The 16943-nt window shown below is 38.4% G+C and overlaps 1 protein-coding gene across 7 annotated transcripts in view; it reads right to left on the bottom strand.

Annotated features, from left to right (window-relative positions):
- Positions 1-1710: 1710 nt before the first annotated feature.
- The window catches only part of si:ch211-234p6.5, a 46264-nt gene continuing 31031 nt past the window's right edge, over positions 1711-16943 (bottom strand). For 4 of the 7 annotated variants that reach the window (XM_042082774.1, XM_042082778.1, XM_042082777.1 and 1 more), the window contains exons 6-22: positions 11234-11352; positions 10860-11045; positions 10093-10312; positions 9857-9976; positions 9617-9685; positions 9390-9470; positions 7305-7442; positions 7076-7174; positions 6865-6973; positions 5860-5885; positions 5596-5670; positions 5402-5480; positions 5194-5276; positions 4592-5104; positions 4283-4365; positions 3488-3564; positions 1711-3406 (exon numbers count right to left, since the gene is read on the bottom strand). In XM_042082774.1, coding sequence (XP_041938708.1) covers positions 2418-3406; positions 3488-3564; positions 4283-4365; positions 4592-5104; positions 5194-5276; positions 5402-5480; positions 5596-5670; positions 5860-5885; positions 6865-6973; positions 7076-7174; positions 7305-7442; positions 9390-9470; positions 9617-9685; positions 9857-9976; positions 10093-10312; positions 10860-11045; positions 11234-11352 — 3066 coding nt within the window. In that variant the 3' untranslated portion in view covers positions 1711-2417. The remainder of the gene's footprint in view (positions 3407-3487; positions 3565-4282; positions 4366-4591; positions 5105-5193; positions 5277-5401; positions 5481-5595; positions 5671-5859; positions 5886-6864; positions 6974-7075; positions 7175-7304; positions 7443-9389; positions 9471-9616; positions 9686-9856; positions 9977-10092; positions 10313-10859; positions 11046-11233; positions 11353-16943) is intronic. The other 3 variants (XM_042082776.1, XM_042082775.1, XM_042082780.1) reach the window with 3 other exon arrangements.

Below are 16943 nucleotides of genomic sequence, written 5' to 3'. Positions count from 1 at the left end.
TAGGCTATCATGCAAATGTGGATGCTTTTACATTGGTCGAACCAAGAGACGCCTTAAAGACAGAGTATGTGAGCACAAAAACGCCATTAGAAAAGCTAATTTGGATTACCCTATGGCAAAACACTTCCAAAATGTGCACAACTGCAATCCAGAAGGCCTTATGGTAGAGGGTTTAGAAACTTAAAAAGAACATTCGGGGTGGTGACCGATTAAAATTACTTTTACAAAGAGAAACATTCTACATACAATCTACAGGCCACAGTTTACCCTGGGTTGAATGAAGAAATAGATTTCAGTCCTTTTTTGTGATCATCTTTTCTCTGTATGTATTTGCTTAGGCTTAACTAGTCTTTCTCTATACCTTGTACTCTCTGGAGGCTTACATTTACGATGTATAGCCACCTAGTGGATTATTTTTGTCTTCATTTTTTTGTCTTTTTTGTATGTGAACATTTATAGCCAGCCACCTAGTGGACTGTTCTGGCAAGCACACCCTGAAGAAGGCTGCTTGTGCCGCTACGCGTGGGTTTCTTCTCCCTATGTTTTTAAACGTTCTATGATGAATTAGCCAGTTAAATAAAGTCTTTTTATATTTTTGAAGAAGAGTGCCTTGGACCCCCTTTTTCTATTTAAAAAATAACAGATGTTTTTGGAAGCAACTGGAATCCATGCATTTCCACGGAATCTGATCCCTTGTCATACCTGTTCATTCGTTCTCGTCGCTTGACTTATCGTGACTAAATTCAAGATGGCGGTGAACGGTAAACTTCCTCAAGGTACTGTCTGTATAAATCGTCTTTTAAAGAAACTACTAGTGCTTTTTAAAGTTCTCAGTGTCTCGTTTTAAATGTCAAGGCCCTCGGAAGTCTACCAATGAAGTATGGAGTTACTTTGAGCTTTGTAAATGGTGTAAAACAGTGATTTATTTGCATGGCTAGGCCGATGCCCGAGGCACCCCCATCGAAAAACTGTTGGCAGCATCGGCTAACTAGCGCCAGCTTTCTGAGTGCAGGGGACAAGCCGAGATGAGCTATGAGACATACGTTCACACTCTGTATCATGTTTCAACACACTCAATATCACACCGGAATTCTCCTTTAACCGCAACTGCTTGCCAGAAACCTTATTTATATGTGAAAATATGACCTTGCCACAAATTTGCGGACAGTGTTCGCCAGAAACCTGAAATTTCTGTAAGGGTACGCTTGGTCAGGTTACCGAAAACCGGTGACGCCTGGTCACCCTAGCTTAATGTCTACAGTGGGGATATTGGCTAGCCTTTTTGCAACCTGTGTGTCTTTTTTATGACAACGGGAAAACATTTCACCTAGCTTAGCCTACCGATCAGGAACGGCAGAAGAATTGCCCATGGTTTTACATAACATCATTTCAGCATTTATCGAAGTTTATGAGTGGAGGCTGTATCGAGAGGAACTGTGCTGTGTATGGCACACCGTTACAGATCAAGTTATCCCATTAGATACCAAGTGCTTTGGCATTTAGTTTATGGCCATTTCTAAATGAGTTACACACATGTATAACTACTGAAATGGAGTCATATTGTAAAGTGTAAAATATACAACCATTTATCGATGAATTAGTACTATTTATACAGTAACTGGCAAAAGGAAGCCTTATTGTAAAGTGTACAATACATCATAACAAATGACTACAATTTACAACTGCCAAAAGGGAGCCTTTTAAAGTGTAAAGCATTTCACCATTTATTAATGAATTACTAATACAGTGCTTCCTATACAGGTATGTATTAATTTTCTATTGTGTTACATCATTACACATTATTAGAGATATTCAATGAATGTTTCAAATAAAGATTTGCATACTATTTGTATTGCCATGCTTGCTTTACAAATTCCTTTAATTTTTGCAAGCGCTTCTTGAGGAAAAAAACATATGAAGTAGTTAACAGTTAACAATATCAATTTTCCCATGGTGTTGCTTTAATCTACTTCTGCAGTCTAGATTCGTTTCAGTTACTCTGTCTTCAAGAAGTTTCATATCAGCTACTAGATATCATGTTTGTAAATTTAGTAAGTATGTTTCTGGGCAACTGCTGCAAAGCTTACCCTTTAATTGTTGCATTTAAAACCTCACCATAACATTTCACCATTACTACTACATTTAAAAAAAATCTCATATTACCAATGTGTTACAGACTTACAGTACTATGTTAAATTATGGATATATTGTTTAGAAACAACTTAGCAACCATGAGTTCTTATCATGATTTTATCCAATGATCTGTAAAGTGCAACAAATGCATTGAGAATACATGTACATAGTTACAGTAAAGTGTAACATTTTTCTAACTGATTAAATTAAAGTATAATGCTTAAATAGTGTAACATTGCATGTAGGTGTCTGTGTGATTTTCTATTTTACTTCTGATGATGGCATTATAAACTAGTGCTGTCCACAGTAACCTTACTCCAAAGAAATGAAGGACTGTGATTTTCCAGTCCATTCATAGCTATGGCACAGTAGACTGGCTGATTACTTTTTGATTGAATTTTGCTTTGGCTATTTTCAGGAATGCATGACACTGTCTCACTTTGTGTACATTCATTTTTCTCTGTCATGACATCCACAATAACTCCATCTACACATTTATCTTTTCGCTCTTGCTTCTCATGTCCTGAGTGTTCAGTTGCTAATGAATTAACATTTTTGTAATTTTTTGAGTTTTCTCTTTGTGAAGAATCATCAACATGTGGAATCTCCTCATAAACAGACAACTCAAGGTTTAGCTGGTGATGTAAACATTTTTCTGATGATACAGATGACACCACTGGATCGGTAGGACATTTGTTATTCTCATTTTTGGTCAGACTACTATTTTTACTATCACAACTGCAATTTGCAGTTGGTGTCATTACTACTGACATTGATGGAAGTGTGGTCATGTCACATAACTTCCCTATTCTTTCCTTTTTATCCTGACTTACATATGCCTCATTGAGTAATTCTACTCTATTGTCCTTGCCCCTGGGTCTTGCTCCTGATATGTGAATCTTTCTTGAGTTTAATTGTTTATTAGCTGAATCTTGTTGGGTGGCTGATGAGTGGTCTGACAAATCCCCCAGTTCAGCCATAGTTGTATCATCATAACAAAATGATTCAAATCCAGAACTGACTAAGGGTTTAAATCCCTGCCATTCACAAGTTGTCAGGAACCATTCAGATCGGTTATTGTTGGATGGTGAAGGCTTCTCTGTTGAACCAACCTCATTGGTTAGAGCCATGTTTTGAGCTGATAAATTGTTGCTAATTTCATGGTTAAGATTTTTTTGTGGACCATGGCAAGAATCCAAGGATTTGACAGATTTTTCAGTGTCGCCAGCATGAATATTTGAAGAGGTGCTTTGGAATACTTGCCCTTCAGAACCTAAAATGTAAAGAATAGTGAGTAAAATACAGAGACACCACATAAACAAAGTAAATTGTTTGAATAAAAAAATATAATTACCTGACAACTTATTTTCTTGGTGTATGGGATTAACTGTAGGACGATTGCCAGTCTGGACATGGTTCTCTCTAGAGGCACTATGGAAGAAATGCATTTAACTTATTATTTAACCTGCATTCTAAAGGAACAGCCTTTATCTGACTCATACCAAAAGCCAAAATGACACAGAGATTTGAGAGAGTTGAGATTTGACTCTTTATGTATGCACAAACCATAAAAAAATAGTCAAGTTTATATATTTCTTAACATCATCAAGTGTCTCAATAACAACAACAATACGACTACTACTACAACTAAATAATAATAATGATAATAATAATGACAATAACAACAACAATTGTACTAGTATTACTATTATTGAATTAAAGCTGCAGTTGGCAAGATTCATATTCACTGGAACCGTCCCTATGCTCCGACAGAACAACATCAGCCGGTTTTAGAAAAAACCCCGCACTTCTACCTCCACCTAGAGCCTGTTATTTGGTTTGCAAAAATCCACAGCTCCCGGTTCTTCTGGTCCAATCAGAACAGGGCTGTGTGAGATCTGAATGCCAATCACAGTCTGGTGCAGTCTGGTGTGCACTGACAAGCACAAACTCAATGAGAGGGTGCTCGGTGGTAGTGGGGGAGGGGCATGAGAGTTGTAAACATTAAACATTTTGGCTAAGTCTCCTCAATCTGTCAGACATGCCAAATGCAGCTTTAAATCACTTCTACATGAGATATGTATATCTCATAATCAGTCAGTTCTTCCATTCCACATGTATGTTTAGTCCAAACACACTGTATACCCACCTTCTGATGACTCTCTGTCTAATACGCTCAACTCGCTTCAGTTTGGCTTCTCTCTGCTCAGGGCGAAGATTAAGGTCTGAGTTCTGGTTAAAAGTCAACAGTTGTGACATTAATGTCTATAGAAACATTGTTTATAAAAGCTACAGTAATTGCATTTTAACAATACAACCTGCATGAAGCATTCTTTTTCTGTATTTGATATTTGTCTGAGCCTGCCTTTAAACATATCAAACCTATCTATAACAACAAAGTTGTTTGCAAAGTCCAATTTAACACCTTAATGTACATTTGAAATGTTATAAATCTGACCTGATCTCTTCTTTCTTCACAGTTTGGATTCACATTCCCATCGACTTCCTGGCCCTGCCTTGGTTCTTTTGATGTTGTGGACTGTCTTCTGCTTTGTTGAGATGCTTCTCTACCAGATAATTCATTCCTTTGTCGTGTCAATTTTACTGCTCTCTGAGCTGTCATATCACTTTTTTCTTCTTCTTGTAACCTGAGACCAGTGTATTGAGAAGACATCCGTGTGGGTTTACTTGGAGCCCTTTTAGGCAGCATTTGGGGTATTTGCTCTGGGAGTGGATTAACCAGTTCAAACGGTGGGTCCTGCACAGAGACTCGATGTGCAATGAGTGTAGAGGGCAGAGTTGCTGTGATGACACGTGTCACCCTGAGGGGCAAAGCTGTGGCTTCATCCAAATCGGATCTCCAATCATGTTCGGCAGCAGAGGGTTTGGATACAGATGCTTCCCTCTGGGTATCAGTCCTTTCCTCATAACTCATCATTCCCTCGGTTTGTTCTTGCTCTCTCATTTCCTTTTAATTGATGCGGAGAGAATTGTGTATGTTAGCATGCAGTTTACATGGGCATCTGACTTGGTTTTAGCCTCAGTATTTTCTACACTTACTCTGCAATCCTTTTTGTATGTGTTATTCATTCTAGTAATGTTCACAGTTGGATCTGCTGATGGCCAGGTATGAATTTTATTACCTATAGTAAGGAGAAAAGAAACAATATGGTTAAGACTAACAAGTAGCTTCATATTGTTAATCTTTTGGATTTATATTGGAATATTCCATTTCATTATCATACTAGACAGTGATATTTTCAGTAACCTTGATTCCAGTCATCCTGTTTCTGTTCTTGGTAGCAAGAAAATGGTTTGCTATAGATATGCGAATCACATCTTGCAGCCTATAAAATAATGTGCATACACAGTCAGTGTGGATGTAATGCATGGTATCTTATGGTATATAGTCATCATTCTTACATGCAATCTGTGAAATACACTCTCAGAACATAGCCTTACCCTACATATATTTGGGCTGGTTGTCCAAAGGTCATGAGTCAGAGGGGGAGCAAATGGGGCATTCAACTCTACTTCCTGGATGTAACACATTTGCACACACGCATACGCACACCCACACACACACACACACACACACACACACAAACACAAATCATAGCAAGGTGATCAGTCGTCATACAGAAAATAAAACTGTCTACACACAGTAGGCCTAGTAGTATATAATATCAGTTTTTGTTAAGCAGGCTGTTGACTGAAATAACTTACCACATTGTGTCCAGTTAGTTCTTCACCTGAAGGGTGTAAATTTGAATAAACAAATATTTAAAAAGTGCAATGACAAATAATAATCATAATAGGTAATTTCATGTCGCTGGTTTTCCCTACACTACCGGTCAAACCTTTGGGGTCACTTAAAAATGTAAATTCCACTCCATTATAGACAGAATACCAGCTGAGATCAGTTGCATTGTTTTTGTTTTTAGTCAGGGCATCAGTTTTCAGATTACATTATGTGCTTACATAATTGCAAAAAAAGGGTTCTTGACTGTTGTAGAAAGAAATGGCTGATCTTTAATGCAATATTTACATTGCCCATTATCAGCAACCATTCACCCAATGTTCCAAAGTCACATCTGTTCACTAATCTGATATAATTTTAAAAGGCTAACTGAGAAAACATTGGAGAACCCTTTTGCAATTATTAATATTATTACAGGTGCTTGATAGCCTTATTATGATGGCCAATGTGTAAGTTTGTGACATTTATTAGTTTTTATTTAATACCTCAAAAAGATCACAAATATGAGAAGTCATAGACAAAATATTTTATTGAAGAGCTATGCGTCAAAGTTTTAACCAAGCACCCTGAAATTATTTTTTTACGTTTAAATTGTTCAAACTGAATTAAACACAGAAATGTTGGTTAGAAGAAGAACTAGAAATGCTATTCCAGGAATTACCAATGCATGAAAATGCAAAGATAATGCAATGTTAAATATCATTATGTAGTTAAAACAGATAATACAGAGATAGTTACTAGGTGTTTCAAGGCGTCACTAAGTGTTACTAGATGTTGCTAGGGCAGACATGGTGGTTATGCTGGTTGCAAGGGTAATCATGTTGGTTCCTATGGTGGTTGCTAGGTTGACATTATGGTCGTGGTTGCTAGCTTGTTACTAGAGGGATTTTTCTGCCACTGCATGTCAAATTCTAGACAGATGTGCCTAATCAGATTTTGATATCATCAGCCACTTGTTAACAATCACTTACCTGGCTGGTCATGCAGTCCTAATACTAGTCTGTAGTGATTTCTGCTGTCTCTCAGCCCACACAGAATGTCCTCCATCATCCACAGTTGCTTTTGTGCTTTGTGCTGCTCCTAATAAAAGAATGGAGGTGGAAAGGTATTATTATCTTTTTTGTCCTCAGTTGTCACAGAAGACGTGATAATAATAGTTAGCATATTCAAGTACAAGTCTACCTGATGTAGGCCATAGTGGCATGCATGCTGAAGCTGAGAGCGAAACACTGCCAGTTCAGATTCCATCCTCTCATACTGGCACCACACATAATCCATGTCCTGTCCATACAGAATACAACATACCATGTCATAATATCCAGTATGCCACATAATGTTGCCATAATAATAGTTTGTGTCCGACTGTGTCAGAAGACTGAAGGTAGCGTCTGTAGTATTGTAATAAACGTACCATTGACACGTCATATATTCTAGCTCTGAGGGTGACCAGCTCTTCCTGTAGCAAGGCTTTCTGGTTCATTTGTGCCTCTGTATACTTGCATTCGTCCCGTTGTATGTGGCTCACTTCAAGAGCAGCCTGAAGATTTTCCTACAAACAGAACATACCCAACCACCTGAAATTGTGTTTTTTAAGTAATACTAATGTAGTGCCCTTTTAAACATGCTATTCCTGTAGAAAACCTATAGCCCAATTACATGCCCGCAGGTAGGCCTGCTTTAAAAATAGGGAATGATAATAGGGGAAAACAGCATTCCAGCTATAAGCATTCAATAATGAATACTGAATATGATATTACAATATAATAAATGTGCAGTGAGCAGAATTTAAGCATGGCTGCGTGTGACATTTTTTACAGATCAAAAGGACATAAGCCTAACAGATGTTTTGAGTCATGGCTATATGTTTAGCCTATTGAATACCTTGATGATAGAAAATACAAACCATTTTGTGGAATGATGCATCATCATATGGAATTTGTAACGATGTGAAAACAATCTCTGTTAGCCTATAAGTGACATCACGCTCTGTCTGCCACTCCTTGTCTGTAGCTGATCAAAATGGCATAAGCCTAAAGCTTTGAGTAAAGACTATACAGTATGTTTAGCCTATTGAATAACTTGATGATAGAGAAGGCAAACCATTTTGTGGAATGATGCATCATCATATGAAATTTGCAACGATGTCTCTGGTAGGGCTAGCCCATAAGTGACATCACGCTCTGTCTGTCACTCGTTGTCTGTGCCACTCGTTTCAATTTGGGACCTTGCAGTCAGAATTGTTGTTTGTTGATTCAAAGACTAAAGACAGTCCAAAGTAGCCGGGGCTATTCGAAGTGTCAGTTTATTGCACATAATTTTGACGTTGTTTTGAATAGCCACTGCATACCCGTGTTTGTTGGTGTGTTGTTGCAAAATCAGCGGAATCATTTTATGCAAGCAAACTACAGGGAGTCTTTATTGTTGATGTGTAAGACATGATAATCATCCAAACATTTTGCATCTTGACCCGTGCTGTGCCCTGATTCAGTGCTGCCAAAACTCCGCTTATCCTCTCTGGCCCTGCGCTGTGCTGTGTGAGCGGAGAAACCCAATGTATGCTTTTTAACCGCAGTGTTGTTCGTGAACGAGTTGAAAAGAACGCGTTCATTGAACGTTGAACTGAACGCAACACATTTTTTAATAAAGAACTTGAACGTGAATTAGTTCACATTATGTGTCATGAACGGCAGACATCACTGTAAATGAACGTTGGAATTTGTTAACTGAGTGACATCTGTTTTCTCTTTTGAAACGCAACGAGAGAAAGTTCCTCCTTCCTGTATTCTCGCTGGTGCCGCTTAACCAGACAGAAATGGTTTTTGACATGTGTGCACAATGCATTGCGGGCAACGTAGTGTCCGGCTGAGAATAGTTGAATAGCATACTGGCTTCCGCACAACGTTACCCGTGATGAATTGCAGCAGAGCGGGGTAGGCATAGCAACGCCGCGTAGCAGGCAACGACGAGAGCGCCGAGGGCTGGATTTCATTGCACTAAGTATAGAACTGGTCTACCTTGTCTGTACTGCTGCAAGTTTCATCACCTGGTAAGAAACCCACAATTGCAGTGTCATGAGCAAATGTCTAATGAGCAGCTTCAAAGAACGTATAGTGATTTCTAGCTCGTAGTGTGAAAAAAAGTATTTATTTAAATATCTCACGAAAAAAGTAAAATGAACTGAACTTTGAACTAGTTCAGAATTAAAATTGTGAACTTTGAACGTGAACTGTTCACTTTGAGCATGTATGAACTGAACTTGAACTAGTTCAGAAAAGCTGTGAACTGGCACAACACTGTTTAACCGATATATTTAACGATATCTTTTGCATTACTTATCCAAACAATGTCACTTACTCGTGCCTGTAGTAAGACACCTGTCAAGTTTGAAATCAATTGAACTAATGGTTCGAGAGATATGCGAATAACAGACAGACAAGCAGACAGACGTTCCTGTAATTTATAGATAGATTAACTTTTTTTCAGAGACACTACTCACCTTTTCCACTTGCAAATGAGACAGTTCTACACAAAGAGCCTGAAGCTGCTTATCACATCCACAGAGTTTTGTTAAGACAGCCTGAAAGTGACAAAGTAATGATGAGTCAGCGTGAGCAGGGTAAAAGGGAGGAGAAGAGGAGGAACAAATCTGAAAGAACATGCAAAAGAGATTATAATTCAATCAATCATAGCAAGCAATTAACTCATTTTGTATCATTGTCTTACATCAACGTGGTTGTCAGGGGTTTTGCTGGAATGCATTTCACTTCCTTGAAATCCATCATACCTTTCAGACTGAAAAAAAAAAAAAACAGATTTTTCAAGCAGCTTTATAGTGCAATATCTTATACGGGAGCACTCACAAAAATGCTAATGAAAAAGATGAGTACAAATAAAGACCAGCAACTTTCACATCAACAGGCAGATTAAAATACAAATACTGTGAACAGCAAAGGCTAACAGTACCAGAGTTGCTGGATGTTGGCATACATATGACTGACTGCGAAAGGACTGATAATGTGGGTTTCCTAAATTAGGGGAGGGTCGGGAAGATGGTAAAGGTGGCAACTGGCTGCTCACAGATCCCTGCAGAAACATATCCAATGATGACAGAGTCTATATTAGAAATTATATAAACAACTCATGTGTACCTTGAAACGTGTGCGTGTGTGTGTGTGTGTGTGTGTTTATGTCTTCCTTACCTTGTGTGCATGTCTCTCCACACCAAATGTTTGTTTGTTGGAAGGTGGTATTGGTGGCAGGTCATTATTAGGTCTAATGTCAACTCTCCCAACTGGAGTGTGGGGACGTGAGTCTAGTTGACCCCTGGAGCTCAGGGATTGTGGACAGGAGGGAAAGTATTTTGGAACAGAGAGGAAGGGTGGGCAGCATTCATCAGTCTGTTCTTTGTTTGACAGCTCACTAAAAAGAGTAATAGTTCACAAAAACTTGGATTGGTAAAATACTTCTGATATACCTACATGCAAATATCCAGAATGCACATGCTCTGCAGAAAAATGTTTATTAAATATTTATTAAAATTTAATTAGCTACAGTAGGCTAAAACCCAACCTGTCTGAGGTTTCCTGTAAGTGTTGTATACCAAATACCAGGGAAAGTAGGACATAAAATGTTTGTTAGAATTATTACAAAATTATTGTCACTATAGCGTTTATTTATGGCTGTAACACAAGCCATAACAGGAAACAGAACAGTTTTATTTATGCTATGATGCATACTAGTAGACCATAGGTCTAGAATTGCCAGCTCTTTTCTAACTTGTGAATGGGACACATCATGCATACTGTACTCTTAATTATATGTGAATGTATGAATTTATCTGAGCTTCAGTCCAAATGATTTCAGAATTACTAGTAAGACTACAGGCCAAATCTTATGGACATTGTATCCTTCCTAATTGACACCATTCACATTAGATTGCTAGGATGATGTTTTAATTTTACCATACCTTCTTTGCACAATCTTCTTTTTCCCTCCATTCTCTATCTGAGATTCTGCTCTTTCCCCTTGATGCTTAGTTGATGCTTCAGTCGTTTTTTTGCTGGTTTGTACATCTCTCATAGATGTATTATGATGAGTATGCACAAACTCAGTGCTGTCTACCTCTGTGAAGTCTTGGTAACTAGAGCAACGCCTGGGGGAACAATAAACATCACCCAAATAAACATCAAAGTAATTACAACTGTAATGGCATAATAATAACACATATTACACAACTGCATGTTTACCTAATAGTGGGTAATAATACAACCTAACTTTGGTTTTGCAGTTAAAATATTGTAGACAGTCTTGAAACAGGAAAATGAAACAGGATTAATTCACTTAGAAATGGTGGTATCTGTATCCATGCTTGCTGATTGGCTGATAGCTCTGACCCAGCCCAGCATATCCTCCTGGGTGTCTGCACTGAAGAAGTAGGTGCGCATGCCTTTATGTACTACCTGTCAAACACAAACACAGTGTCCTCCTCATTTATTGGGACCCTTGGTAACGAAAGTAATAAAACAATGAACACATTTATGAGAAAGAACAATGTGTTATAAAGAAATATTTTTTTTTGGCAAAAGCACATAAAATATTTTGTACCCCTAAAAATATATATAAACAAACTAAAAGTGATATTAAAAAGTAATGAAAGTGTCTATGAACTTGTATGCAGTATTTCATGACTTCCTGTTTCATTAAGGTAAATCAATAATAATAAATTAATAAAGGGACACAGAGACCATGATGTCCTAGTCATTCTTTAACATGGGAAACAGGGGTGTAGCCAGGATTATTTTATAGGGGGGGCCAGCTGGGTCCAGACTTTTTATTGGGGTGGCACGTGAGAACCAAAACTACTATATGAAAAGTAAAACCACTTTAAATGTTTCGAAGATTAGAATAGCCTATTTTAATAATGCCAATAAACTGTGTAAAGCCAACACTGATGCACAGGTTTCACATTCACAGACAACCTGAACTCGCCTGATGCTATTTTCTAACCCGACTATAACCATGAGTAGCCTATTAGTAAAGAGAAAATTATGCCTGTCCTGCTTTTTTTGCATATTCATTTAGCCTGTGTTTAAACAAGAATAAGATGACCCTTTTTTACAGTTTATCCTATTTGAAGCATTCAAGGCATCCTTTATATCAGGGATCCCCAAATGGCGGACCGCGGTCCGAGTCCGGACCATGACGTTATCCCGGACCATAATAGCCTAATTTAGATTTTCACGTAAGATGTTAAAGCTGCGCTAAATGTTTCGTTGGTTAGGATAACAGCATTTACTTCAGGAGCTTCAGGAACCATCATTTCGCTTGCTGCTACTCAGCCAGTGAAATCTGTGAATTCTGATATTGTCGAGTGAGAGTAAGCCTATGGGAAGAGACTCACTGAGCCTGAAACGAGCGAGGAGATAGGAGACGGGAAACAATCAGATGGATATCTAAGTTAACGATAAGTAAGTTATTTTCAAATCATCGATTGCTCAAAGAGGAGAAAGCTAGACAGCGAGAACAGAGCTTTATATAACGATACGGGGGCAATAGGCCACGCACGTCCGTAACGCCAACTAAATATGGATGTGACAGTTTTGCGCGGAATTGCCCAGGACCTCTTCTACATATTCTAAGACAGGCGATTTTTAAAAGCGCCAATTTGAAGCACCTCTACTAGACAAAGCATATATTTTGAGCAAGCATAGGGTAGGCTAGGCCATTCAACAGTGAACTGAGACCACAGAATATTTTACGATTTAGAAGGCAATATGATTGATCCACCACAATCTAGTTAAGCCTACATGCATTCACTGCCCAACAACGTGATGTTCCTGGGTTTCCAGGATTTCGGGTCAACATAAAAAAAATAAAAAAATTAAATTAAACTTGCTGATTAATGAGTTCAAGGAACCAGCTGTGGAATATCCATCCTTGTTTCAGCTCAAATGTTATTTTAAGTTCACGTAGATCTTAAAAAGATCTTAAAATCGTTTTAAGATCTTAAAAAGATCTTAAAAATAGCCAAGGCTACTCAGTTTTTCTCCCTAATTACTCTTATCTTGCCTTATTTCTCCTCATTTCGAATGTTGCCTTTAGGCTACTTATTTTATTTCACATTAAACATTAGGCCTAGGCCTGCAACTAGGCTCCATCCATCCATCCATCCTAATATATATATATATATATATATATATATATATATATATATAGCCTACACATACATACATACACAGCCTAAACACGCATGTTAAACATTATGATGCTCCGGACCTTTGCTTGAGGAAATTTTCCGTAACTGGACCTCGCTGAAGATTAATTGAATACCCCTGCTTTATATAAATAAATGTAGCAGACTCAATTCTCTTTAGTCAGTTTAGCCTGCAGGGGGTCGTTTCTAGAAAAGTTAGCAACGACGTTGCTTAACCACCATGGTACGACGCAACTTGCGACCAAACAACGACACTGTTACACCTGTTTCCAGAAAGCATCGTACCTGTGTCGCAATTCGCTACCTCCGACGTTCGAACACCATAGTTCCAACAACGTTGTTGATGATGCAGCGATACATATCATTGGTGGAAACAGTGGAAACGTGTAATACCCCACCCCCTAGAAATGTTCTGTCACGGCCTATGTCGACATGTTTCTAATCTAAACCGAGTGATTAATGCTGGTATTGTCATTGCCATCAGCCAAAACCTAAACCTATTGCAAGCATATAAAAAAGTTAACTTAAGCATACCAATATGAGTCATTATTTGTGTTAAATATCTGTGTTGGAAAAAATATATAGCCTGGACAAATATCTGGGTATCCCATAGGTTATCAACTGTCTCGTGGACTAACGGCAGCGCGTTGGTGCACTGCGCACTTGGCCGGAGTTCGCATCCTAGCTCTTCTTTTTATCTCTGAGTAGGCCTGCGAGACACAACAATAGGTTTTGACCATACATATTTATGTATATAGTTACTCTACATCGAGAGACCATAGGTACAATACATCAGTCAAAAACAATTGAATCTACGTGTCACACAGTTCACCTGCAGGTAGCGAGAAGCAAGAGGACAATCTCACATCATAAGAAAATCGAACCTACAACGTTGGGATAACATTAAGTCTTCTGCTCTAGCCACTACACCATTTATCACTGCTGTTTTAAGAGTCTGGGAAGATTATAATACTAAAAGCAAGGCAATACTCGAATTAACATAAATAGCAAGAATGAGCCAAGTAGGGGAGTCAGTGTCTTAATCAAAATTAAGCTACAGGATAGATCAATCATTTAGTCACGAGATAAACATCCACTTCGCAATTTTTGGTTAGGCGCTCCGGACACCAACAGCAACTACCAAGGAACGACATAAGTGCGACTGCCTAGGGGCAGTAGTTCAAACGACCAAACTTTGAGTACTTGTTTGCGATTGAGAGTTCGAACTACCCTTTCTAGAAACACCAAATCCAAGAACGATGGAGCGTACTACCAAGGTTGCGACGCAAGTTAGCAAACGACGCTTTCTAGAAACGACCCCCAGGTGGGTTGTATGGGGGATTATGAAATACAGTTGTTTATTATAGGTCCTGTGTCAAGATTGTTGATATCAATTAATAGCCAGTTACTGTAAAATAAGCTTCAATAAGACTATCACTGAATCATGATAGCCCACTGTAAAATTTGGTATGTGATTATATTATTGTGATTATATACATTATATACTGGATGTCGTTCTTAATGATTAGCTAAAGGAGAACCTTGACAATTGCAAAAAGTCCAAAAATACCATCTGTTGGTGCAAAACACACCTTTCAGGCATTTTCATCCTGAAATTGACATTTCTGGAGGACACTGGGAGTCTAGGACATTCTGTAATATGTTACAAATGTGACATTAAAGAAAGCAGAATTATCATAATCTTACTGTAAATGTATATGGTATGGTGGGTATTTGAAATATGGTCCACATTTCCAATAAAAGTTCAGGGGCCGTATTCACAAAGCCTTTTATCTTACCACTAGGAGTACTCCTAAATCGCACTAAAATATTTTAGCTAGGAGTTTTCTCTTAAAAGTTATTCACAAAGCCTTTCAGACCTACTCTTAGTAAGGAAAAATGACAACTCCTAAACTAAGAGTGAGTCTTCGTTGCTATGGATGACGTCATTACTCATGCACAAGCTTGACTGAAGTGACCACCTTGATTGGCTTATGATTGTAACGCAGGAATGATTCCAAACACCTCCCTTACGATGATGAGTGACAGGTGACAGGTCTGAGAATGCGTGCGCTACACAAGTAGTGCGAAGGACGGAAGATGATGAATAACTGAATAAAAAGGCCTAGCCTAAATGAATAAAGAGTAAGGCAAAACAAATAGCCTAGTAGCCTAATGAAACATAGACCTACGGATTAATGCAGTATCTTTGCAACATTATTAAATTAATCTGTCACTATGCCTACGTTTGCAAAGAGGAGAACATTTTAATTTGATTCACAATGAAACGTTTCATTTAATTTACATGTTAACAATGAATAGTTTTGGTTGTTATTGGTGGCGTTATTGCATCCCTTTTATGAATCCAAAATTGTTCCCTCGCGATTGGAAGCTCCTGTTGCCGCATAGGCTACGCATTTAAAAACATCGCAACGTGAAATTAACCTGACTCTCGCCAGATGAATTTCGTTCCGCTTAGCTCCGCCTAGCTTCACTCACATCCATCTGGGACCTCTTCCATTGAGAGTGATTTCTGCAACCGATTTTATGGTACAGCCAATCAGGACGCAGGGCGGGAGTTTCATAGATGTGACATAGCGTAGAAGCGACTGTGAGACTGTTATCAGCGTCACGGGTTGGCTTCGATGTGAGTGGTTGAAGTAGCACGTCAATAGATGACGGACAAGTGGCTTATTCAATCATATGCAAGCATTTTTTGATTAGGCCCAGCCTTCTGAAGCAACACTTAAATGGATCGGTTCCAGATGGATGAGTGGAGCTAGGCGGAACGAAATTCATCTGGCAAGAGTCAGGTTAACGTGAAATGCCACAAAAAGCTGTTTGTGAATAGGTCTTAGTGAGTTAGGAGTCCTCTCGACTTCTTTTAAGCTGTCCCAGACTTAGGTGCTACTTTTAGGTCTAAAATGCTTTTAAATTACTTTTAGTGAAAAAAATTAGGAGTCCTAAAGTTAGGAGTGACACACCCATTATTTTTAGGAGTTGCTCCTAAATTCGCCACTTAAGAGCTACTTGTAGCCTTAAAATTCTTTGTGAATACGGCCCCAGAATTATAGCTGACCTGGTTGAACTTATTTAGCAGAGGAAATACTTCAAATATGCCATCAAACCAAGTAATAGCCAACCAAATTCCACAGTTTGAACATCATAATAGCTGATAAAGTTGTAAAACGTAAATACTAAAGCTTTCCATTAAACAGTTTGTTGTCCACATGACAATAACTCAAAGAACAATAATAAATAGCCTACTACAAATATTGTATGCAAAAATGTAATCTTATAATGATGGCAAAAACTATATTTATTTCTGATATCCACCCCAAGTACTTTAACATGGGATTAGTGCAATTATTTCTTCTAATTGTTTAGATTTAGCCTTACACTAAGGCTGACTGTCATTAACTCTGAATTAAGAAATTAAGCCATTGTGCTATTGAAAATGAATCATGTCTGAAAGCACAGCAAACAACCAAACAAACATACTTTGAATTATTCGGTCCTCAACCTTTCCTGCACTGTCTCCATTCCCCACTCAGGCAATGCAGCCTGCCTCTGCCTGACCAGCTGTGGCAAGAACCACACGCAGTCAGCAAATTATGTTTTATAAAGTAACCTATAGGCTAGGGCCTATTAATCTACTTTTATTGGAGCCGTCAGGAGATATGTGCCTAATATGCTTGCTTACATTTCATCCGAATATTATCGAAATATTTTTGTAACCGCGTTACCGCGGGAATCCGCTTATTTTTGATCAGCCCCACGCGTCAATGAGACTAGCCTACTTACCTAACAAGGACAGCCCAACGCAGCTTACTTTGC

The sequence above is a fragment of the Alosa sapidissima genome, chromosome 24, assembly GCF_018492685.1.
Source record: "Alosa sapidissima isolate fAloSap1 chromosome 24, fAloSap1.pri, whole genome shotgun sequence".
Classification (NCBI taxonomy): Eukaryota; Metazoa; Chordata; class Actinopteri; order Clupeiformes; family Clupeidae; genus Alosa; species Alosa sapidissima.
The sequence above is the reverse complement of the archived record's forward strand: the minus strand, read 5'-3'. Positions and strand labels throughout refer to the sequence as shown.